The 27,024-nt window shown below is 42.5% G+C and overlaps 1 protein-coding gene across 1 annotated transcript in view; it reads right to left on the bottom strand.

Moving 5' to 3' along the window:
* CERKL (ceramide kinase like) overlaps window positions 1-27,024 on the bottom strand; it is a 271,505-nt gene that overhangs the window by 202,323 nt on the left and 42,158 nt on the right. The window contains exon 2 of the mRNA XM_068245419.1: window positions 14,245-14,484. Coding sequence (XP_068101520.1) covers window positions 14,245-14,484 — 240 coding nt within the window. The remainder of the gene's footprint in view (window positions 1-14,244; window positions 14,485-27,024) is intronic.

Below are 27,024 nucleotides of genomic sequence, written 5' to 3'. Positions count from 1 at the left end.
TAATAGTATTAGAGACAGAGGATCAGCAGGGCTGTCAGGCAACTGGTATTGCTTAAAAGGAAATAAATATGGCAGCCTCTGTATACCTCTTACTTCAGTTCCCCTTTAACCAGTTCGCATTCAGTCATTTTTCGCTTCATGCATCCGAGCAATGTTCACCTCCCATTCATTAGCCTATAACTTTATTACTACTTATCACAATGAACTGATCTATATCTTGTTTTTTCCGCCACCAATTAGGCTTTCTTTGGGGGGTACATTTTACTAAGAGCCACTTTACTGTAAATGCATTTTAAAAGGAAGAATAAGAAAAAAACGGAAACAAATCATTATTTCTCACTTTTCGGCAATTATAGTTTTAAAATAATACATGCCTCCATAATTAAAACCCACGTATTGTATATGCCCATTTGTCCCGGGTATTACACCATTTAAATTATGTCCCTATCACAATGTATGGCGACAATATTTTATTTGGAAATAAAAGTGCATTTTTTCCGTTTTGCATTCATCACTATTTACAAGCTTATAATAAAAAAAAAAAAGAAATATTTCATCTTTACATATATATTTAAAAAGTTTAGACCCTTAGGTAAATATTTGTGTTTTTTTTTTTTTTTTATTGTAATGTTTTTTTGTTTTTTTTAATTAAACATTTTATGTGGGTATTTTTGGGAGGGTGGGATTGAAATTGTATTTTTTTTTGTAAATATATGTGTATTTTTATTTATATTTAACATTTAGATGTAGTTTACTTTTTGGCCACAAGATGGCAGCCATGAGTTGTTTACAGTGACGTCACTCTAAGCGTACCACGTACGCTTAGAGCGACATAGGAAGCAGAAAAAGCGTAGCTTCCGAGAGAAGCTGTCGCTTTTTCTGCGGGGGAGAGGAATCAGTGATCGGGCACCGTTGCCCGATTCACTGATTCACTGGCTAACAAACCGCCGGCCGGGAGCGCGCGTGCACGCGCGCGATCGGCCGTGTGGACGCGCAGGAGCGCACATGGCTTCCTGGACGTGAGTTTCACGTCCAGGAATGTCAAATAGTTAAAGAGGAACTCCAGTGAAAATAATATACTGTAATAAAAAAAAGTGCTTCATTTTTACAATAATTGTGTATAAATGATTTAGTCAGTGTTTGCCCATTGTAACATCTTAATATCTTTTAAATCCCTGATTTACATTCTGACATTTATTAAATGGTGACATTTTTACTGTTGGCAGGTGATGTAGCTGTTGCATGATTTTTTGGCAGTTGGAAACAGCTGTAAACAGCTATTTCCCACAATGCAGCAAGGTTCACAGACAGGAAACTACCAAGAGTACGTACTCAGAGTTTCTTGTGGGAGGGGTTTCACCACAATAGCAGTCATACAGCGCCCCCTGATGGTCTGTTTGTGAAAATGAATAGATTTCTCATGTAAAAGGGGGTATCAGCTACTGATTGGGATAAAGTTCAATTCTTGGTTGGAGTTTCTCTTTAATGTTATTAAAGAATATCTTTCGCCTTGCAATTTGAGGGAAGCTGTGAATCTCCTAAACTGAATCTAAGACATAAATTGCACTTTATTTCATGCATGAAATCTGTACTCTGCAGTACAAAGTGGTCATTTATTTTCCACTTCCAGCATGAGTAATTTGCTGTACAGAACAGGAACCTTGTTTCTCCTTTTCCTTGTCTGCACTTATTCAGTGACTGTAAACAGTGTTGTCTCATCTGGCACTCCACACCTGATTTCGAAAGTAGCAAACTATTAAACCTGCAATTACTCTTAAAACTGCTATATATGGTCCATGTATTAGGGTCTTTGACCCTCACAAGCCTGTGAATGAACAAATCACCGGCCTGAATTATAGCTTCACTTTATTTATTGGATTGTGTAACTACATGCCCATGAGAAGAGAAATGAGAATGCTGACCCCTTTACTTGACCTGGGCAGGAACACTCACATCAGAGGACTGTCACATCAGCTGGGAGGGGAATAGTACCAAACAACAGAACACTGGAAGACAGATGGGGTGCATCCTGCAGTCTGCTACAGACTCTTATAGCTAGTGTATGCAATGTCAAAATAAAGTAATAAAAAGCTATTTTGTTTTCTTTTTAACCTGTTAACACAAACCGGATGTATATGCCCATCTGGTTTGTGTCTCTGTTCCACAAACAAGATGTACCTGTCAATCATATGCGCTCCCATCAGTCGTTTACATCGGGACTTACTCGGCAAAGATTGTTAAACGGGAACTTGTGTTCCCGAAACAAATCAAAGTACCTATGAATGAATAAGCATGGCTAAAATCAGGAGTCATGTTCATTCATAAAAAACAAAAGTAAAAAGTTGAGTAAAAAAAAAAAAAACACAAACACTTCCTGTGCACAAGATTCCTGTGCACAGTGCCATCTAAAAAAATAACTCACAAATGGTTTTAACCTCTTTTATAACCCCCACCAACCCCCATAGTTACCAAAATAAAAACACTTGTAAAAAAAAAGTGACAGCATTTTTTAAACAAATGCATACATAGTTACCTTAAAGTGAACCTCCGGACTAAAAATCGACTCAGCAGCATTGAAAAGGCTTGGTGTTTCTTTAACAGTTTCACAGCATCAGAACTTTGTTTCTCTTATACAAGCCTCATTTTTAGCTGCACAGAAGAAAACTGCCCGGGCTTTTTTCCCCTGATGCTGTGCAAAGCATGATGGGATTTCTGATGTTTTTGTTCTCGTTCTGCTGTTTTGGTGCATTTTTTTTTTACATTTTGAATTCGACATTTGAAGCCTAGCGTGTGCAGCTGGGAGGGGTAATCAGGACACAGGACAGTTGGAACTGTGTCTCCTGCTCCTTGTCACCTCCTTTCAACCAAAAAGATGGCTGGCCCCATGACAAAGATGGCAGCCCCCATGAATCACAAACATTTGCCTGTTTTTTTAAAACAGGGTGGGTAAGAGATTATATTACCTATCTATTCTAATTAACATAACTAACGTAACTTGATGACAGTATGTTTGTTTAGGCTGAAGTTCCCCTTTAAGGATTCATTTTTAATATGTATGTCATGAGGGTACATTACTGTTATGTTTGCAAATACAGGCATTTAATTTTTGATTGGGTACATAAAACACAAAACAAAAAATATACCTTTATTTCCAAATAATATATTGTGGCCATACATTGTACTAGGAACATAATTTAAAGAGAAACCATAACCAAGAATTGACTTCATCCCAATCAGTAGCTGATACCCCCTTTCCCATGAGAAATCTTTTCCTTTTCTCAAACGGATCATCAGACAGCTTTGTATGGCTGATTTTGTGGTGAAACCCTTCCCACAGCACTGAGCTACTGACATCACATCTGTGGTAGCCTTGTTGCATTCATGAAATAACAGCTGTTTACAACTGCTAAAAAAGCAAGCAGCAGCTACTTCCAGTGACATAACCTGCCAGCAGTAAAAATGTCACCATGTGCTAAATGTTTGAATGTAAATCAGGGAGAGGAAAGATTTTACGATGAGCAAACACTGACTAAATCATTTATACATAATTATTGTAAAAATTAAGCACTTTTTTGATTACATTATTTTCAATGGAGTTCCTCTTTAAATGTTGTGATAACCAGGACAAATGGGCTAATGAAATGTGTGTGTCATATAGTTATGGCAAAATGAATGTGTGTAGCGCTGAAAGGTAGTAACCACCAACTGTGGTTTTCCATGATGCATCACTACTGAACATGCAACCAATCTCTTTAACATAATTGCTCTTTACCACAGAAACCACAGTTGCTCAATTACAGTGGAATTATTGCAAATACCTTCTGTATTGGCAGATATGTACTACTTACCATGTTCTGGGGGTCTAACCAAGTCTTGGAAACTGTCCATTAACTATGGCCACAGAATGTAATACACTCCACTGAGAATGAAGACAATTATACCTACGGAAATGCCATATTCCACATTCATCTAATGAGTGAGATATTTCAAAAGGGAGAGACTCCCTGAACGAATCATTTCAAACTCAAAGGTAACCCACCCTGTGAACTGATTCATCTAAATAGGTGTCACAGAGGTCTTAAGAAGCTTCATTTTAAAAAGGTCAATTTATTGCAGAATAAATAGGCCCCACTGCTGTATTATGTTAGCACAGTTATCTTAACAATTCTACATTTAATTGACTTCAAACCTACAGCTACCAGCCTAATTACACTGAATGTCTTTACTAACGTGACAGGAAGTTATTACAAACCTTTAAAAACTCACCAGAACAGATGTTCAGTAGTTGTTATACTGCTATTCTGGGCTTTATTCAACGTGTTTTTCAATATCGTGGCTTGGATACCAGTTGATTTAACAGTTATGTGTATTACCGCAGTTATTTTCTGATTCAATGTGAACCAGTGGTCAAGTAAATTCTATCATGCCATTAAAACAACTAGAAGCAGATAAGTGTCTTCATATCCCTTTATTTATCTTCCCAAGGGCCACCTGAATCCCTGACCCCAGTGAATTCAATGCACTAACATCTACTTCACAGCCATGTGACTTAAAGAGAACCTGAACTGAAAATTAAAAGTCAAAATAAACATACACAGGTCATACTTACCTCCTGTGTAGTCTACTCATCAATGTCTTTCTCCTCTCCTGCGTCCTATTTGTCCACTGTGATCGACGGAATTCTCCGTCCTCCATTTTGAAAATGGCCATTACCCCATAACAGCTTCCTGGTCAGCACACAGTTAAACTGTAATATCGCCCACTTGAGCCATAGGGAAACATGGGCATTACCTTGCACATTCGGTTGTGACCGACAGCAACTGGTTTATTTTAGTTCTGACAAAATCTTGTCAGAAGTGGAAGAGATCTCTGTAATAAGAAAATGGTGAGCTTCTGAGAAGAACTGATGGCGAGGTAAATATGTAATATTCATTTGCAGCCACATCATGTGTTTATTTTAAATAATTTTACTCCGTACAGGTTCCCTTTAAAGTGAAGCAAGCAGAATTTTTAGCTCACAAAGCATCTCAATAGCACATTAAAAATGCATGCTAACAATGTGGCTCATTACTAAAAAAATCCATTCTACCTCTCCTTTTTACATTCAAGCAGGGGCGGACTGACAACTCACGGGGCCCCTGGGCAATAGGAGATTATGGAGCCCCGTGTTGCCCACCTTTCATGTTACTTTTTTACAGACTAAGATATAATAATTTACTGACAACAGATATTTTATACTGATAAAAACCCCTGCGCCGCGCAAGGGAGATCCTGTGTGCCACTAGTCTGGTCTTGAGTAGACCAGACTAGTCGCGCACAGAGCAGAGCTCCCTTGCGGCTGGAAGAACAGTGGCAAGTCCCCGCCCACTGCCCGCTGCCAGCCGCCGACACTTAAAAATACTGGAAGGGAAAGCGAGGAAGGGGAACCCCAAGATGAGGGAAGGGGGGGGGGGGACGTCCCCCCCTTCCCCAGCGCTGTGCTCACCACTCTCCTTCACTGCGCTCCTCCCCTCCTGCTCAGGGTGCTCTGGCGGCCCCCCCCCCCCTGACCATGGGCCCTTGGTCCATGCCCGAGTGCCCGAATGGTCATTCAAGTGTTTGTTTGAGGCTTTTATTACACTACTTCTGAGCAGGGGCGTAGCTAGAAATGACTGGGCCCCATAGCAAAAAATTTTATGGGCCCCCCCACGACCTTCCAACCCCACGGGCCTCGGACCTCCCACCCAAACATTCCTCCACGACCCTCCACCCCAACATTCCCACACCCAGTATAAGTAGCCAGGTCTATAGGTGTCTTCAGATAGGTGAGCAGGGGTATAGATGTCCCCAGAACAGGTAGCCAGGGGTATATGTGCCCAGTATATGTAGCCAGTGGTATATGTGCCCAGTATATGTAGCCAGGGGTATATGTGCCCAGTATATGTAGCCAGAGGTATATGTGCCCAGTATATGTAGCCAGAGGTATATGTGCCCAGTATATGTAGCCAGAGGGATATGTGCCCAGTATATGTAGCCAGAGGTATATGTGCCCAGTATATGTAGCCAGAGGTATATGTGCCCAGTATATGTAGCCAGAGGTATATGTGCCCAGTATATGTAGCCAGAGGTATATATATCCCCACTATATGTAGGCAGGGGTATATGTGCCCAGTATATGTAGCCAGAGGTATATATGTCCCCAGTATATGTAGCCAGAGGTATATATGTCCCCAGTATATGTAGCCAGAGGTATATATGTCCCCAGTATATGTAGGCAGGGGTATATGTGCCCAGTATATGTAGCCAGAGGTATATATGTCCCCAGTATATGTAGGCAGGGGTATATGTGCCCAGTAAATGTAGCCAGAGGTATATTTGCCCAGTATATGTAGCCAGAGGTATATATGCCCAGTATATGTAGCCAGAGGTATATATGTCCCCAGTATATGTAGCCAGAGGTATATATGCCCAGTATATGTAGCCAGAGGTATATGTGTGCCCAGTATATGTAGCCAGGGGTACATGTGCCCAGTATATGTAGCCAGGGGTACATGTGCCCAGTATATGTAGCCAGGGGTACATGTGCCCAGTATATGTAGCCAGGGGTATATGTGCCCAGTATATGTAGCCAGGGGTATATGTCCCCAGTATATGTAGGCAGGGGTATATGTAGTCAGGAGTATATGTGACCTGTATATGTAGTCAGGAGTATATGTGACCTGTATATGTAGCCAGGGGGCCCCACCCACCCACCTACCCACCACACCTCCGTTTACAGCAGCCAGCAAGTGGGGTCGGGTCGCTCCACTCGAGGGCAGCTCCAGCCAGGGCAGCTCCTCTTCACCGCTCCAGCCTCCGGCTCGCTTGGCTCCCCTCCAGGCTCCAGTCCAGACTCCAGACAGTCGTGCAGGAGTCTGCAGCCTGTCCGATCCCTCATCGCACGCACGTCACTCCTCCCTGGCTGGCCGGGCCCGGAAGCTGGAACTATAGATTAACTATCGGGTCCCGGCCACCAGGGAGTATCAATGCGCCGCCCGCCACGTAGTCCGTCCCCCTCCTCACCAGCCACCTTATCAGAGGAGGGGGGCCGGGAGGGGGGCCTGGGGGGCCCACTGACTTTTATAAAATTATCAGAGGATAGGTGTATGGGGGGGGGGGGGGCGGACGGCATCAAATAAAAAAAAAAAAAAAAGTCCTTCATGTACGGGCCCCTGTGGCGTAGGGCTGCCGCAGGGCCCCATAGCAACCGCTATGGTTGCTATCCTTATTGCTACGCCCCTGCTTCTGAGGCCTTCTGTCCACAGAAATAGCAGGCAAGTAAGGACTGCTGTAATTAGCGGTAGCAATGAGCAAACAAAAGCTTTCATCAGAAGGATGGGGAGATAGTACACTGTTCTTCAAATAGTTTAGCTTGATTGCCTTCACACCCTCCCCTGGATAAATATTAGAAACCAGGGCAAACTGCACTGCTAACTAACAAACAAACAAAAAAAAAAAAAAAGATAAAAAGCTGATTAGATCCCTTTAACCACTTCACTACTGAGAGGGTCTTCCCCTTCTGTACCAGGGCAATTTTCACCTTTTAGCACTCCTTCCATCCATTTGCCTATAACTTTATCACTACTAATCACAATGAAACGATCTATATCTTGTTTTTTCCACCACCAATTAGGCTTTCATTGGGTGGTACATTTTGCTGGGAATTATTTTATTCTAAATGCATTTTAGAAGGAAAAATAAGAAAAAAATGGAAAAAAACCACTCATTATTTCTCAGTTTTTCGGCCATTATATTTTTAAAATAATACATGCTACCGTAATTAAAACCCACACATTTTATTTGCCCATTTGTCCCGGCTAAGCTATTAAAACGTTGAAAATATTTCCCTAGTACAATGTATGGTGGCAATATTTTATTTGGAACTAAAAGTGTATTTTTTTTCAATTTTGCGTCCTCCAGTAATTACAAGCCCATAATTTCATAAATAACATTAATATACCCTTTTGATATACATACTAAAAAAAAAAGTTTAGTCCCTAAGTTTAGTCCCTATTTGTGTATTTTTTGTCATTTTTTAATAAGCATATCATTTATTTAGGTAACTGTGGGAGAGGGTGGGAGGTAAGGGGTTAATTTTAAATGTATCTGTGGGGTTTTTTTTTTCTAAAAAAATTAATGTAGTTGTAATTTTACTGTTTGACCGCAAGATGTCCTCACGCATCATTACCTATTAGCATACTCTAAGTAAGCTAAACAGGAAGTAATGCATGGACTTGTTACTCTGGAAGATATAATGACACAGGCATCTCATTGATGCCGGCGATCATTGACACAGGGACTTAATCATTTATCGGAGCGCACGTGGGAGCGAGCGGCTGCCATCTGCAGCTATTGACGAATATTTACGTCCCTGGGAAGGAACTCAAGTTCCGGTGGGACATAGATATACCTTTGCAAACCACAAATGGTTAAAGAGTACCTAAAGCAAAAATGACTGAGCCTGACATGACCTTGTAACAGCAAGCCTGTAAATATTAAAAATGAACACTCTAAAGATATAAAAGTTCAAAAATCCACTTTAAACTGTTGTGAAGAACCACAGATCTCAGCACCGCCTTGTGAAATATGCACAGATTCTTAATTTTGAGATGAATAATAATTACACTGTTTTTCTGCACACATCATTTCCCCCCAGACTACTGCGCAGTCTGCTCCGGCCCACGTGGCGTTGATTGACAGCGCCACTCGCGCAGGCACAGTACAGGCCTACCTGGAGTTCACCCTGACGTCATCGTTGGGGACCGGGACGGAAATGCGGAGAACGGCTGAAGGGAGAGCTGCTGTGAGGGACATGCTGGGAGCTTGGGGCTGGAGGAAGCCCCGGATAAGTAGCACTTATTTTCTTTTATTTGCCTGATAACTCCTTTAAGGGCCCTTAAAGGAGTTATCAGGCAGTATTTTTACCGCACCTCACCGCTGGGCACTGCAAGTCTATGGAGATCGTCATACTGCCACGGTACGGCGCGATGCTACAGAAGTGAAGTTTTCGCCACATCCACAATGCTAGGACAAAACGTTATGTTAATGTGCGTACTTGCATCGCTCTGCGTTGGACCAGAAGTTATGTTACTCTATGGCAGTGTGGGGATTTTATAAATGTTGATGTTGCGATGCGCATGCGTGGAAGCATATTTTAACAATGCACCTCCACATACCCGAAGCAGGAGGTGATGGCAAGTGCGTGTCACTTCCTGCTTGGCTGGTGGCCAGACAGGGAACACCGCCACTAACCCTGAAGGCCTGTTTCTGGCGGTGGGATGCGGTGCGGAGGGCGCGATGCACATCGCTGCCACCAGTTTGCAGTGTGAAATTGGCCTCAATGTCACAGGTCAGTAGCAGAATATTTTCTTACATTACTACTAATGACTTGGCCAGTGTTTGCACATTATAAAATCTCTCCTCTTCCTGATTTACTTATTTATATAAGTTATCACAGGCGGCAACATCTTTAGTACTGGCAGGTGATCTATGCGGAATGTTCCTTTACAGAGACTTCTAAAGCCAACAGAAAAGATCTCTGGTCTCCCAGAATGCCCGGGGGAAGGGAGGGAGAGAGGGAGAATTCACATAATAAACAGCCTAGGCCAAGCCTCGCTGGGAGGGCGAGGCTACATTCAACAATATAGTTATAGGACATATTTCTAATGCTAAAACCAGGAAAATTACCATAGAAACACAGAACTTCTTCTCTGCTCTATAAGATAAGCAACAGCATAATGACCTTTAAAGAAAAACATGTCTTTGTTACAGCTGATACAAATCCTGCAATACATTTGCAGTGCTCTTACTTCCTCCTTTCAATGGAAGCAGACCTATTGGTAACATCTTGTGTTTACTAATTACCTCTCTGTCGTGGCAGGCAGCTGACACAGCAGAGGAGGAATTAGGCTAAACTCTCTAAATACATACATGGTGCATTTCTATAGGTTTTCCTCTTGTCCTGTGTAAAAGCTCAGGTACACTTCAGGGCTCTTTTCCACTTGCAATCACAAAAGCAAATCACAAACGCAAATGTTTGCAATTTTTTCTCCATTTTGTGAGGCGATTGCGATTTTTTATTCGCACTGCACTTGCAAGGTAAAATTGCTCCAAAAATCGATTACCATTTGCAAATTGAATCATGATAGTGGAAAATACCTATCCCGATTCCTATATGAAATTGGCAACCATAGCGATTTGCAAATCGCTCTATGGACAAGGGGGATCAAGGTCAGGTGAACAATGGCGAACAAAACACTGAAACCACCAACTGCAGTAGTGATGGACAGTTGAAACAAAAAATACTGTGCCAGTACCCACCTGTGCTAAGTTTAACCACTTCAGCCTTCAGTGTCGTTTCACGTTATGCATCTGAGCAACTTTCACCTCCCATTCATTCGCCAATAACTTTATCACTACTTATTACAATTAATTGATCTATATCTTGTTTTTTTCCGCCACCAATTAAGCTTTCTTTGGGTGGTACATTTTGCTAAGAATTTTTTTTTCTAAATGCATTTTAACCACTTGCCGACCAGGGGAATTTTCACTGATCGGTGCTGCGTGGGCTCTACAGCCCGCAGCACCGATCAGCAGTGCAGCAGGGCGATCAGACTACCCCCCTTTTTTCCCCACTAGGGGGATGTCCTGCTGGGGGGGTCTGATCGCCGCCGGCCATTAGTGGGTAGCGGGGGGGGCTCCTCAAAGCCCCCCTCCGCAGCGTTTTGTGCGCTCCCTCCCTCCCCTTACCTCCCTCTCCCTTGCTGGGCTGCGCAGGACGGATAACCGTCCTGCGCATTGTGGGATAGGCTTCAGCCTATCATATGGCGGCGATCCCCGGCCAATCAGAGGCCGGGGATCGCCGATCTGACTTACGGCGCTGCTGTGCAGCAGCGCCGTATGATGTAAACAGCGGGGATTTCTTCCCTGCCTGTTTACATTTTGCCGGCGAGCCGCTATCGCCGGCTGTTCACGGAGACACCCTCCGTGAACTGACATGGAAAGGCCGCTCGATCGAGCGGCCGTTTCCATGGTAACCCGCAGACGACCAGTTTACGCCAATCGGCGTTAGCTGGTCGTCAAGAGGTTAATGGGAATATTAAGAAAAAAAATTGAAAAAAAATCATTATTCCTCAGTTTTCAGCCATTATACCTTTAAAATAATACATGCTTGTATTTTTATTTATTTATTTATTTATTTTAAAAATGTATTTGGGTTTTTGGGGAGTGGGGAGTGAAACAGATGATTTTAAATGTAATTGATTGTGTATATTTTTTTTTTTTTAAAATGTATGTAGATGTAGTTTTACTATTTGGCCACAAGAGGGCCACAGTCATTTTTAGGTTTTTCATCCTGTAAGCGAGAGCTCTCGCTTACAGGAACTGAAGGGATGGCGTGAAACTTAGAAAAATTGAGGCTTTTCAGAGAAGTCGTCGGTTTTTCATAGGGAGACATAGATCAATGAATGGGAACTGTGTTCCCATTCATTGATCTCCGGGGCATCGGAAGGCGGCGGGCTCAGCTGCAGCAGGGCAGGCTATCTGGACGGATATATAAGTCCAGATAGACCTAAGTAGTTAAAGAGAACCTAAAGGGAGGCTTCCATATTGATTTCCTTTTAAGCAATACAGTTGCCTGGCTAGCATGTTGATCTCTTTGGCTGCAATAGTGTCTGAATCACACCTGAAACAAGCATGCAGCTAGTCTTGTCAGACTTCAGTCGGAGCACCTGATCTGCATGCCTGTTCAGGGTCTATGGCTAGAAGTATTAAAGGCAGAGGATCAGCAGGACAGCCAGGCAATATGCATTGTTTAAATGGAAATAAATATGGCAGCTTCTATATTCCTCTCGCTTTAGATTCCCTTAAAGCTGGCCACTAACGGTCCAATTTCTAGCGAAAAATCGTTCGAGCAATCAGAAATTCTGATTGGATTGGTTGTAAATAATCTCCATTGGTGGACACAATCGATTATGAACGAGTGAAAAAAATGTCGCCCGAATGAATTTTCGTCGAACAAAAATTTGGATTTTCTTGGTGGTTGTGATAGATAGAAAGCAATGATTGGTTGGTTGATGGTGTAGTGAACGATTTTTCGTCCGATCAGAATTTCTGATCGCTCGAACGATTTTTCGCTAGAAATTGGACCATTAGTGGCCAGCTTAAAGCAGACCCGAAACAACAAAATTACAGATGTACTTTCATGTAGCGTACAACTTTGATAGCATTTTTATAAGCGAGATCATCTCCATTTCACAGCTTAAGATTAAGGGAAATCTGATACAAGAAAACATCTTTCCTTATTCATATTCACTCCCACGACAAATCAAGTACTTTGTATTTCTAAAGCATGCTGTCAGCCTAGCAAAGCATAACAGATGTGAAATGATAAATTGCCTGGGAGAGAGCAGTGCAAGTGTTTATTTAGGCAAATCTGACCCTTCTAATGAATTAACACAGATATTGGCCTATGGCAGTTAATCATTGCTAGAAGACACTATGGTGCTGGACTAGGAAACATATGGATGTTGCTGCTAATAGCAACTAATCAGCAGCTAACTTTCAGATCATCTGTTTAGGCACAGTAAGGGCTGGTTCACATGACGAACGCTTTACTAAGTGTCAGTAGTTTGAAAAGTGTTTGCTAATGTAATGCTATGTGTGATTTTTTTCAAAAAATAAATAAATAAATCACATCGTTCAAGTGAGATCCCACGCATAGCATTACATTAGCAAGAGCTTTTCAACTTGCTGGCGCTTAGCAATGCGCTTGTATGATGAACCAGCCCTAAGGGCTCTTTAACACTACAGGCAGTTCTCTACTTACAAACGGATTACGTTCCAAAAGATTGTTTGTAAGTTGAATTTGTTTGTAAGTTGTGTCCAGTGTAAAACAAAGGAAAACGTGGATAAAGGATTTACTTTCGGAAAACATTGGATTTTGACAATTAGTATAAACATTTTTTGTTGTGGTTTTCAATGTGCTTTTAATTTGTGTTACGCTACTTACAACAGTTTATACAATAATGTAACGTAACAACAAAAACACGTAATTAAAGAGAATCTGTAAAAAAAAACAAACAAAAAAAAACCCTGGGGGTACTTACCTTGGGAGGGGAAGCCTCTGAAACATAATGAGGATTCACCCTTCCTCCTGTGCAGCCACGATCCAGTGCTGGCCCCCCGGGCAGCAGCAGAGGATAATATTTACCTTTGAATCCGGCACAGGCTCAGTACCATCTTCCCCCTCAGGCTCCAGCAGAAATAGCTAAGCCCAATCGGGTTTGCTCTACTGCGCAGGCGTCCTGTGCAGTACAGTAGACTGAATTGGGATTGGCGATTTCAGCCGAAGCACAAGGGGGAAGACAGTACTGCCCCTGCGCTGGATAGCAAAGGTAAATATGCCTGTTTGCTTCAGGTGCTACTGCTACTTTTGGGGGAAGCCAGCGCTGGAATGAGCTGGCAGCAGAGGTAAGTACCCCATAGGTACCCCATAGGTACTATTTGCCACCTGAGGCAAACTTGTGAGAATACAGCGCCCTTCCACCCCCCCCCAGTCGTGGGGGGGGGGGGGGCGAGCTGGAGGGGGAAGTGGGCAGGAAGGTGGTATTGGGCACATTGGCGGGGAGGGGGGTTGGAAACCGTTTCACCCCGCCTCATGGGCGAACCGGCCTCGAGTAGAATTTTTGTTTGTATGTATTGAAAACTGTAACCCAAGATGTTTGTAAGTGAGGGAGAGCCCATACATAACGCATGCACAAATGCAATTTTGTGTATGTGTTCCCAATGCACGGCATGTATGTCAAAGTGTGTTATAGCGTAGAACGCATGTTGGCGGAAGCGCAACAATATAATCCAATGGGAAAAACCTGTGTTGTCCGATAAAATGCTCCCCGCCGCCTTACATCAGAGCGCAAAGAAACAAGCTGTGCTGTGAACAGTAACATGGAAGTCTACTGACTTTTCTGTTACCATATGGATCGCACACTACGTGCAGTGCGTCAAAACTGACAGCGCAGCTCATAGTGTGAAAGGCAAACGGGTTATGCAAAATTCATTGCAAATTATGATACATTCCACACAATATACTTGCATAAAAAAAAAAAAAAGAGAGACTGAAATAGGGCTTTGGCTCTCGTCTTATTTGCAAACTTTATTTTCCAACGTAGATTTATGCTGATGGACGTACCTGTTGTGTAAAAATCATGTGTTTCAAAAGAAACTTACCATTTAATATTTCCTTTAGCTGTCGAAACCATGTATTACAGAAATCTTCACTCAAGTTGTGGAGACTGAGGGAGTCGTCTTTCAGCTTATGCCCCTTTCTGACACACAAAAATATTGTGATTCCCAGTAAGGTTCCGCCCTTCTCCTGTCCTGCCGCACGGCGTCGTTTCAGTTTCACAGAAAATATCTCTCTCAGGTCAATAAATTCTTCTTTCTGAGGCAGGCTGGCTTTACCATTGCCTGTTTAAAGAAGCATACAAGAAACTGGTTACAGAACAGGTAACATACATTTTTGACATACCTAAAATGTGTTAAAAGGACGCTGAGCAGTGGCGTAAATTGATAATCTGGACTTACCTGGGGCTTCCTCCAGCCCCACGTAGCCCGTGAGGTCCCCCGGCATCCTCTTGGTCCCTTCTGTGGTCCCGCTGGTGGCTCCTGGAACCTGGTGACTTTGGCGGAAGTCGGGCGTGCACGCACCTGGCGTGTCATCACATCAGTCGACGTAAGCCTCCTGCGCATGTGCGGTTCTCTAAAGACTGAAGATTTTCAATTTACGCCTCTGCTCAGGGCCCCTTTATTCCTATAAAACTGAACCTACCAGATTCTGCCATGCTTTTAAATTGACACATATGCCCAAAGGCCAATTCACTCAGCCAGCTGCCGGCGTCTCGATTAGCCAATGCTAAACACTTTTCTGCTACTGAGCAGAAAAGCATTTGGCATCTGTTCCCATCGTTTCGTCATGTCATGTTTTGAGCCCCTAGTGCATGGGTGTCAAACTCAAATGCAAAGTGGGCCGACATTGAACACTCAGACCTAGTCGCGGGCCAACCTCAATGTCTACTGGCCACCTTCCTCCTTTATAAAGTTCCCTGGTGTCTAATGGCTCCCGATGTCTAGTGGCCCTTCCCCCTACAGTTCTCTGGTGTCTAATTGTCCTCCCTCCGCTATACAGTTCACTGGTATCTAGTGGCCCTCATCCATCCCCCATACAATACAGTGCTCAGTTTTTTCCCCCCTACCTCCCCCATATGGCTTTCCTGGTGTTCTAGGGCTTCACCTCTAATATAGCTCCCCTGGTGGTCTAGAGTGGGCCAAACGTAATGCAAAGTGGGGAAACCACTTGGGGGCCAGATTTAATGGCTCTGTGGACTAGATTTGGCCCACGGGCCGGAGTTTGACATGTATGCCCTATGGGGAAACAGAACTTTGAACAACGCTAGAAACTATATGCAGGGTCTCAGAAAATTTGACTGACTGTGGTACTCACACAATTGTCAGCAATCGACAGTAAACACATTGAGATGAACACTTCCATTCATCTCAACACAGGGCGCAGTGGATCGACACTGGCAGCTCTCCATCTGAACTGACCCTAAAACCCATCTGAACTACTTCCTCTGAATAATAAAGTGGGTCATTAGGATTGTCAATGAGATGCAAATAATGCCAAGTTGATGCAGAATTAAGTAACTTCTGTATGCAAATGTATGCAGCTTCAAAATGGACCACTGTAATACCACCTTGTCGGGATTCCATTAGTCCATTTTCAAGCAACCTAAATTTGTATACAAGATTTGCAAAATCCTGCATCAGCTCGGAATGATTTGCCTCTCAATAATGTGGCACCCTCCCATGTCACTATTGCCTTGTTGTGGGGATCCTTGTCACCATATACAAATGTTAAGCAGTATGAGCGCATGTGCACACCACCGAGTTTTAGCGTATAGGATCCAGGACCACCCAGAAAAAGGCAGCTCTAGCTTCCCGCAAATCGACAGGCCCCAGGGAGGAAAGAAAGCCATTTACTCCTTTATATCAAGGAAAAAGTGGTGACAAGCATGAGCAACGCAGAGGAGTGCTGAACTAATTAACTACTAGCCCAGTTGTGGAGGAGTTATTTAGACCTTAAAAATACTAAAGACTGACAGACATGATTACCGCAAAATGTGTGTGTATTTTAAGTGTAGTTACCATGCAGCTGGTATGGAAAACTCTCCTAACAATCAAAACCCCATTATCATAGGTTAGCTGACAGCTAACTTAGCAGCAGGAAGCATTTTGCTGCCACAATCAGAACAATAGGGGGATTATGAGGTCTCTATGTGGCTTGCTTGTGGCAGTGAAACTCGTTGACTAGTACATAAAGTTCCAATATTTGAAGTTCGAAGTAAGAACTAGAACTCTATTATACCTGCTCATACCTACATACAAAACGCTGTGCGTTTTCTACCCATTGTTACCTACAACCCATGCCTTAAAGGGACACCCGCCATTGGATCTATTCTTCTGGTTGGGTTTTTGGAGCAGCGACCAACTCTACCATCATGAAAGGCCGAGAGGGGACAGTATTTCCGCTCATGTGCAAAAAAAGACACATAACCTTAAAAGAGCCCCTACCCATCAGCAATGCCTAACCTTAACTGCCACCCCTGCCAAAAACAACGAAAAATATAGTGCACCACGGAAGTAATATCAGCTGCTGTGGCTACAAATAGCAAACGCCCGCCATTTGTAGCCACAGCTTGGTTGGTGGGTAGTGCCCAATTTTCCCACAGCAGCTGATACTACTATGGGCGCCTATGGCGGCGCTCTAAACTTGCGCCTACATTTCTTGCTTCCAATTTTTTGTCCTATGCTACGTTCACCACGTATGTAAATACTATTGTTATGCTTCTTATGATGCTTACTACAGATATGTCATCTTTGGTAATTAGTGTTACCATAATGATAAAAGCATTTACACAATATATTTTAAAAACACAGAGAAACACTTTTCTATAAAGAACATGTCCTGGACACTTCACCTACAGATATCCGTGCCAGGTGACATTTTATTGGTGGAATATAATCATGTCATTACAATATTCTGCAGGCTAGCTCTAGCACAGCGGTAACAGTAAATATACCTGGAAAGAAGAAAACCTAAAAAGTATTATGCTAATGAGGAGGAGGCGGCCCCATGCGGAGCGACACATGGTAAACCACAACATGGGGGCAAAAATCAGTCACACCGCATAAAATACAATTTAGCTGATCCATGCCGTCTGAAATTTAATTTTTCTATTATGGCATACAACACACTCTTGTTAGTTAAGTAAATATGAACTGGCATCTATAAAAGATAATCAGCGTAATGTACAGCTATGCTTCCAAAGGCGGCTTTATTAAGAGGCAATTTAATAAATATTCATTATTCCCTGGCCCCCCGAAGGAGCCCGACTAATCAGTGTTGGAAAGAAACTTGCCTCCATCTGGTAGCAATAAACTTTTCTAAAAGACTGATCAGTTTTATTTAATCCGGTGACTTCTTACTGTGATTTAAATTAACTTTTGCTACTGTTTTGTCATATCACATTGATATCAAATTAACTTTGACGAGTGGAGCGGTCCAGGTAAGAGAAGATAATAATGGCAATATGAAAGAAGCGTTTCTTTCAAATAATGTCACTTATCAAATGATAACTTGCATATGCGTTAAAGACACAGAGAGGGAAGAGCCTAAGAATAGGTTTATTCTCTTTTTATTACTCAAATGGCACCAATTACATACAGCATGCTGTGCAAAAGCCCACGGTAAAATACAAGACTCTACAAAACAAATTATTTTGATTATCCTTAATGTCTGTTGCCTTGGTGATACAATGGAAGCCGTATTTAAAATTCACACTCCTTCAATCATTATATTTCACGGAGCTTCGGAGAAGTAGTGAGGTGTTTGTGAGCTTAAAATAACTTAAAACAAGGCTCTGAACCATAATGCCGCATACTTTTTTGTGACTGACGTGGCTTCTGAGATTTAGTAGTGTCGGGAGCTTTTAGGAGATTGCATGTTGGGTTGGTGGCTGGATAGTGTAATGGTTAAGGGCTCTGCCTCTGACACAGGAGACCAGGGCTTCGAATCTCGGCTCTGCCTGTTCAGTAATCCAGCACCTGTTCAGTAGGAGACCTTGGGCAAGTCTCCCTAACACTGCTACTGCCTATAGAGCGCGTCCTAATGGCTGCAGCTCTGGCGCTTTGAGTCCACCAGGAGAAAAGTGCGATATAAATGTTATTTGTCTTGTTTTGTCTAATGTGGCTCAGTAAAATTTATTAGCTATAGCCTTGCTATAAACCAGTGGTTCTGAATGCAAGCCTGGCTTCAGGGGCAGAAAGAGATAATTTGCATATTCAGTAGTGATGCATTGTGGGAGACCCCAGTCACTCGCTTAAAGGATACCCAAAGTGACATGTGACATGATAAGTTAGACATGGGTATGTACCGTGCCTAGCACACAAATAACTATGCTGTGTTCCTTTTTTTTCTTTCTCTGCCTGAAAGAGTTAAATATCAGGTATGTAAGTGGCTGACTCGGTCCTGACTCAGACAGGAAGTGACTACAGTGTGACCCTCACTGTTAAATTCCCCTTTTTATCTGTTTCTTGCTCTCAGAAGCCATTTTCTGCTAGGAATGTATTTCATAGGTGGAATTTCTTATCAGTGAGGGTCACACTGTAGTCACTTCCTGTCTGAGTCAAGACTGAGTCAGGACTGTGTCAGCCACTTACATACCTGATATTTAACTCTTTCAGGCAGAGAAAGAAAAAAAGGAACAAAGCATAGTTATTTGTGTGCTAGGCACTGTACATACACATGTCTATCTAATCATGTCACTTCGGGTATCCTTTAAAGCTGACTTATCGCAAATACCTTCTGTTTTAAGAAGGCAAACTACATTATTTATGAGATTGGTGATCCTCTTTAGGTTAGATGTCTACTGCATAATACAGCACCATTTATTAAAAAAAAAATTAACTATTGATTCACATTATTGGTGCGCAAATTATTTGCTCTGCTAATTATGAAGATGTGATGGAAGCACCCGTTGAATTGCATTGGAATGACTGGTGGTAGGCTGGTAGGTATTGAAATCAATATGGCTGCCAAAGAGATTGCAACAACTGTCTGGTTTAGCTGATGCTCAGCAAAAGAGGAGATGAGGTTGTAGCACATCATCCAATCAGCAGAAAGGATCACTGGTGCAGCTTATCCTCCCTACCAGACCTCTACAATAGCAGCAGAAGAAAGAGATGAAAAAAGAGATGGTCTCTGACCACTGTCATCCTGCCCACTTCATTTTCCAGCTTCTAGCTTCAGGAGTGAAATATTACCACACTGATAAAATTACAACTCAAGGTGGAAATTTAAGCTAGAATTGAACTTCATCCTAATCAGTAGCCGATACCATCTTTCCTACGAGAAAACTTTACCTTTTCGTGAATAGATCATCATAGGGCTCTGTATGGCTGATATTGTGGTGAAACCTCTCCCACAGTGTGATGTCATTACCATGGTCCTGACAGTTTGCTGTCTGTGAGCCGTGTGGCACTGTGGGAAATAACAGCTGTTTCCACAAGCCAAGCAAGCAATATCTCCCTCTGTGCATAGAAGGTGCCCGCAGTTTAGGTCAGTTAGGTAGGTTCCCGCAGTTTAGGTCAGTTAGGTAGGTGCCCGCAGTTTAGGTCAGTTAGGTAGGTGCCCGCAGTTTAGGTTAGTTAGGTAGGTGCCCGCAGTTTAGGTCAGTTAGATAGGTTTAAAAGCTCCTTCAAAACCCTCCTGCCCTTGTCCAACTTCATCACCCCTGAGATACTGGTTCACCTTCCCCAGGTAAACAGTTCACATAGATATAGATTACAGTAGAATTTCTGTATAGTACATTCCAAGGGACCAGGAAAAATAGTTTACTAAATCAGAATTGGTCATAAACTGTATATTTATACAGACACATTTGCTGGGACGTGAGGACTGTGTTTATTATAACCAGAGGTTTACTATATCAGAGTTTACTGTAACGAGGGTCTACTGTATAATGATACGGAGTGACCTTGGCTATCTGGTAACCTTTTTCTATGTTTTATCCTTTTTTTTTTGGAGATGTGTTGACACTGAACATCGATACAATTATTTAACTTTAACTTTATTTAATATTTTTATGGCATATCCTTAAAACATTCCTAACCAAATGTATTTTTGAGACATGGATGTGAACCCCCATTTAGATAACATTTGAGGTACAACCTACTAAGGAGATTTCAAGCTCCACACATACAATGTTTGCGACCTTGCTCAACTTTCTAGGGAGCAGCTACCAGATCTGTACAGTTTTGAGGCTGAAGGGAGCCTCGTGGGAAATTTTACTTTGTAAGTGCAATAGTCTTCTAAGTTCTCTATAATCAACATTCTGCAGAAACCCTATGGATGACACTGATGGTTGCTCTCTTCAGCCGCATGTCCAGTAGCCCCTCTGTGGCTCCAGCTGCATCTCTCATGTGACCAACCAAAAATTGCCAACAGGCCACATGATGAATGACACTTTTGTAGCTATGAAAACAGGCCACTGGTCACGTGTGTAAAGAAGAGATATCCCGTCGCTAAAGTGAATTGAGTTGAGTAACCTCTAATCTATGCTATACTGCCAGAAGGATCCAGTCAGGTTGGGAGGATTGTCCTGCCAGTGCCCCTTCAAAAAAAGAATAAAGACTGTCCATGTCTGCAATGATCCCTGCACTTATTTTACAGCTTTAAGTAGATAGCAGGGTGCCCATTATTGTTAAAAGAGGGCATCAAGAATGTAATATGACACCACCTTCATTTATTTGATTTTGTATCACCCCAATCTCCTTTTCTAGGGAGAAAAGGAGGCAGGGAAATAGCCCTTGTCCTGTTACTGTACTGGGATGAGAGGGCTTGAGAGGGGAGACTTAACAGTCTCTCATAGGAAGGTTGCGCAAAAGGTGGATCAGCGCATCACCAGGCCGCCTCCGAATGGCCTACAATCAGCAAGGCTGCTAAGTGGGTCAGCTGCTCCCACTTAGCAGCCTTGCTTTTGGTGTATATGCAGAGCTTCTGTTTGGGTTCAAGGTGCGTTTGCAGTTTCTGGGGGTCTCAGCGCACCTCTGATTGTAGGCCATTCGGAGGCGGCCTGGTGATGCGCTGATCCACCTTTTTCGCAATTTTCAATTTTCGATTTTACTTGGTAGCACACCCAGGCTATGCATATGCATATGTGTTATTAAGTAGCGCTGTTCATTTCTTTGCTATGCTCTCATAGGAAAGTATTGCTCAATTTTGGTGCATATGTCCTGACCTGTTCAGATTTCTTTACTCCTTTTTTTTTTTTTTTTTTCATAAATCAATTTTTAAAGGATTCCCAGTGATCAGTTGGGATTCTAAAAGTCAGATAATGTTTAAAAATAAAGTCAACATATTATATATACTAATATACAGAGAGAACAATACTCATTAAATAATGAAGATGGGGAAGCTAGGCACCCATCAGGACATGCAGTCTGGGTGCCCCAAAAAAGGGAGTGCAGTCACCACTGATACCCTGAAAGAAAACATTAAGAAAAAAAAACACCACCTTATACTCACACTGTCACGATTGTGGAACTTTCCCCGTGATCAGCGCACAACGCGTGCGCTGACACGGCGGAGATCCTCCACAAGCGTATAATTTGCAGGAACCCAGCAAAAGGTGCTACGCACCTGTAGAGGGAAATTCCTGTCGGCAGATGGCGCTGGGGAGTGCAGAGGAACCAATCCTCTGTACCTCCACAAGTGCCAGACAGGAATTGTACGAAGCGCAGAACGCAATCGCAAGAGAGGCGATTGCGAATGAGATTGAGCAAAAGGGATAGGTTGTATGTGTGTGCGCCAATCCAGTCGCCACTCCGCGACCGCGCACACACAACAGCAGATACGAAATAGGAACGCGATCGCGAGAGGTGCGATCGCGAGACGTGACACAAGGCAGAACAGAATAGAATACGAGGGTAGCAAAGGCACAGCAAATACAATAAGGAGATATGGAAAATAACAACGCTAGCTAACCGCGAACACCGCACTCATTCGCAACAGTGCACGCGGTTATGCGCGATCTCCACGTGATAAGCACAATAGAGACAAGCACGCCTAACTAACCATAAACAGACAAACATGAAACAGGGGACGCGAGCGCTTGCTTAACGGTTACCTCACCGAGCCTGTAGCAAGCGCAGCGGACAAGACAGACACACGAAAAACAAGAACTAGGCAGGAAGGATCCACCGCTCTTCCGCCAGAGCAAGTGTGATCCAAGCAGGAACACAGATCAGAAAGATCCACAGCCGCTAACGCTAGCGGCTAGTGCGATCTCAGCAAGACAGAACGATTCGCTATCAACCACCATAGGGACAGGACAATGGCAAACAGGCAAGACAAGACAGAACAGGCAATACAGATAATACAACCTGACTGGGCTAGAAGGGGAGCCTAAAGCAACCCCCAAGAATTAACTATACTAGATAGCAATGGCTGACACTCCAGCAGTGTCCATCAGGAACTGAGCATGGAAGGGAAATGACCAGCAAAGCATTCTGGGAAACATAAAGCTCTTATAGGGCCAGTCATCAAAGAAGGCAGGTAGGGGATTTGCATAACGAATGTATGCAAATTCCCCAGCAAGAGAACAGAACAGAAACTTGCAATGAAAAGACAGGTCTCTGTTCCAGAGACCTGCAGCCCACAGACTAGAGGAATGGACAAACAGCTGTCTGCCTGTGCAGCCAGCTGAGCGGATCATCACACACACTGCCCATTTATATCAGGAATGAAACATTCCCTAAAGATCATGCAGGAAAAACTATTTGACTACTGTTCTCTATTTTTACCCACGTACTGGAATATTAAACAGACTTATTTGTCTCAATTTTTTTTTAGCAATTTAATGAAAACAATGAAAACCATTTCTAAAAGCAATAATGGCCTACTGGATCTCAGTCTGGCCACATGGTAAGGGACATGCTTATATTCCTGTCTCTGGAGAAGCAATGTCATGGATTTATTTTGTTTCATTAAGGACTGCCCTGGACTTCATCATGTGCTGATTCTGGTCAGGAGTTAGACTGGGAGAACATCTCTACTGTAACTCATAATTGCTCAGTGACTATATTAACACACAAAATGAGTTATAAGATATTAACTAGATTGCACAGAACGCTGTATATACCACCACAAAAAAGTTTTCTACTTGCCCTGACCCTTGCTGTAAGAGCCATCATTATATAGGAATGTTTAACCACATTTGGTGGACTTGCCCCAGAATCCAACCATTTTGGAAGAAAATACATAAATATGCGAGAAAGGTTTCTGAGCTATCCATTCCCTTTCTTGAAGAAAGTTATCTTCTATATGCTAACTCAATGTCAATTTATGTTTATAAGAATTTCCTTCTAGTTCATTTGATCAATGCAGCCAGATCTCTTATTCCTAGGTACTGGAAGTCACAGCAACCCCCTAAATTAAGAGATCGGGTCAGTGTTAACTTTATCTACAAAAAAAATATACTCCAAAATGGATAAGACCAACAAACTAATCCAAACCTGGTCCGCTTGGGCAGACTTTCAAACTACTCCGGAATATACTGCTCTTCTGGAACATAACTAGTGCAACTAATCTCTTTAAACTTCTTTTTTTTTACACTGTATATTATGTTTTAATTGTTTCATCTGACATATAATGTTATTTGCTATAATTGTCTTCTCTATTCTATACATAGTTGTCTACTATTGAAGAAATAGTATGTTATAGATTATGGTTGGCCATGTTTATGTTGCCGATATTAATTTGCAATAAAACTACTTTGAGCTGTTCTCTACATAGAAAAATACTGTGGGGCAGAGTGCTTAATCCCCTGGACCAGTTTCTTCCTGCCTCTCTTTTTTTTTTTTTTCTTTTTAAAACAGCATACTGAACATTGGAATTTTCCTAAAAGAAAAGAAAAAAGTATCACACGTAGAATAAAACAATAAAAGAAAAAAGTTTTCTTTGAAAATTGATTTAAAAATCCCTTTGCCATGTGGCTCATTGCCAATTTGTTAATTCCGATAGAACCTTCAGAAGATTTTTTTCTTCTTTTTTAATTCTCTGAAACTCCAAATGATGTAAAAAAACAAGGCGTACGCTTTAACCTATTAACAAAGCAGTAGATTTCTATTTACACATGTGTGTATTCAAATTTATTGGCGTTCGTGCCCCTGTGGACTTCACACAGTGTGTGGCGCATTCAAACAGAATTTAATATTCTTAATTATTAAGAGATTAGATAAGTCATTCGACGCTTAAATGTGCCACGGATCCCCCCACTGCTTTAAAACCAAGGGTAATATAAATCTCCAAATAATATGGGATGGGGGAGATTTATCAGGGAGGCTTAATTTTCAGGCAGTATTAGTAAAAATAAATAAATAAATAAAATAGGCATGTTTAAAAACTGCAAGCACAATTAGCGTCAAGCAGATAAATCCTGCTCTAATCCTGTTTATGGTCCCCATCAGACAGATGTGCCAAGATTGATTCAGACAGCACCTCGGCTTACAGGAATAGTTCTTTATAAGTGCTCAGCACTCGTCCGTTTTTTTATTTATTTATTTTTACAAAATCTATGCTAAAAGTGGTGCTAACTCTGCTATTACTATCAGCAGCGCTCTCCATATATATGTCCAGTATGCCGGTGATGGCATAGCTATCTAACACATAACCTTGTTCCCATCAATTTTCTGTCTCCACTAACATTCTTGAAGATTTTTCAGTGTGGTGGAGAATTAAATATATTATATTTAACATGCTGCATGGATCTAAACAGATGGCATCTAGTGCCCCAGTAAGTGCTAGGAAACGATAGCTATTATCAAGAGATAACAAGATACAGCTGCTGCTAACATTCATTCATGTATTAGATCTGATTGGATGCTTATGTGTCCCAGTGCAGTGTGGGTTGCATGGACAGGTAAGGCAGTGCTACAGTTAGGAGGAAGGTGGAGAGTTTTCGCACAGTGATGTTCCAGATTCAAGAAGTTCCTCGGACATACAGTGATGTGAAAGACTATTTGCCCCCTTCCTGATTTCCTATTCTTTTGCATGTTTGTCACACTTAAATGTTTCTGCTCATCAAAAACCGTTAACTATTAGTCAAAGATAACATAATTGAACACAAAATGCAGTTTTAAATGATGGTTTTTATTATTTAGTGAGAAAAACAACTTAAAACCTACATGGCCCTGTGTGAAAAAGAAATTGCCCGCTGAACAGAATAACTGGTTGGGCTACAATTAGCAGCAATAACTGCAATCAAGCGTTTGCGATAACTTGCAACAAGTCTTTTACAGTGCTCTGGAGGAATTTTGGCCCACTCATCTTTGTAGAATTGTTGTAATTCAGCTTTATTTGAGGGTTTTCTAGCATGAACCGCCTTTTTAAGGTTATGCCACAACATCTCAATAGGATTCAGGTCAGGACTTTGACTGGGCCACTCCAAAGTCTTTATTTTGTTTTTCTTCAGCCATTCAGAGGTGGAATTGCTGGTGTGTTTTGGGTCATTATCCTGCTGCAGCACCTAAGATCGCTTCAGCTTGAGTTGACGAACAGATGGCCGGACATTCTCCTTCAGGATTTTATGGTAGACAGTAGAATTCATAGTTCCATCTATCACAGCAAGCCTTCCAGGTCCTGAAGCAGCAAAACAACCCCAGACCATCACACTACCACCACCATATTTTACTGTTGGTATGATGTTCTTTTGCTGAAATGCTGTGCAGGGCAGTTTCTAGGCTAAATTTCACCCAGGGCGAGGGTGTAAAAAGCAGCCCCCCCCCCCCCCCATGGAGCCAGGCATAGGTGCCCGCAGTATAGGTTAGCTACGTAGGTGCCTCCAGTATAGGGTAGCCTGAATAGTTGTCCCCATTATAGGTTAGATAGGTAGGTGCCTGCAGTATAGGTTAGCTACGTAGGTGCCTCCACTATAGGGTAGCCCATATAGTTGCCACCAGTATGGGTATGATAGGTAGGTGCCCCCAGTATAGATAGGTAGGTTCCCCCAGTATGGGTTAGATAGGTAGGTTCCTGCAGTTTGGGTTAGATAGGTAGGTTCCTGCAGTTTAGGTTAGATAGGTAAGGTCCCGCAGTATAGGTTAGATAGGTAGGTTCCCGCAGTATAGGTTAGATAGGTAGGTTTCCCGCAGTATAGGATAGGTAGGTTTCCCACAGTATAGGTTAGGTAGGTTCCCGCAGTATAGGTTAGTTAGGTAGGTTCCCGCAGTATAGGTTAGTTAGGTAGGTTGCCTCAGTATAGGTTAGTCAGGTAGGTGCCCGCAGTATAGGTTAGTTAGGTAGGTGCCCGCAGTATAGGTTAGATAGGTAGGTTCCCCCAGTATGGGTTAGATAGGTAGGTTCCCCAAGTATGGTTTAGATTGGTAGGTTCCTGCAGTTTAGGTTAGATAGGTAGGTTCCCACAGTTTAGGTTAGATAGGTAGGTTCACACAGTATAGGTTAGTTAGGTAGGTTACCCCAGTATAGGTTAGTTAGGTAGGTTCCCGCAGTATAGGTTAGTTAGGTATGTTCCCGCAGTTTAGGTAAGGTAGGTTCCCGCAGTTTAGATCAGTTAGGTAGGTTCCCACAGTTTAGGTCAGTTAGGTAGGTTCCCGCAGTTTAGGTTAGTTAGGTAGGTTCCCGCAGTTTAGCTCAGTTAGGTAGGTGCCCGCAGTTTAGGTCAGTTAGGTAGGTGCCAGCAGTTTAGGTCAGTTAGGTAGGTGCCCGCAGTATAGGTCAGTTAGGTAGGTGCCCGCAGTATAGGTCAGTTAGGTAGGTTCCCACAGTTTAGGTCAGTTAGGTAGGTGCCCGCAGTTTAGGTCAGTTAGGTAGGTGCCCGCAGTTTAGGTCAGTTAGGTAGGTGCCCGCAGTTTAGGTCAGTTAGGTAGGTT

This window comes from Hyperolius riggenbachi, chromosome 7, assembly GCF_040937935.1.
Source record: "Hyperolius riggenbachi isolate aHypRig1 chromosome 7, aHypRig1.pri, whole genome shotgun sequence".
Lineage (NCBI taxonomy): Eukaryota > Metazoa > Chordata > Amphibia > Anura > Hyperoliidae > Hyperolius > Hyperolius riggenbachi.
The sequence above is the reverse complement of the archived record's forward strand: the minus strand, read 5'-3'. Positions and strand labels throughout refer to the sequence as shown.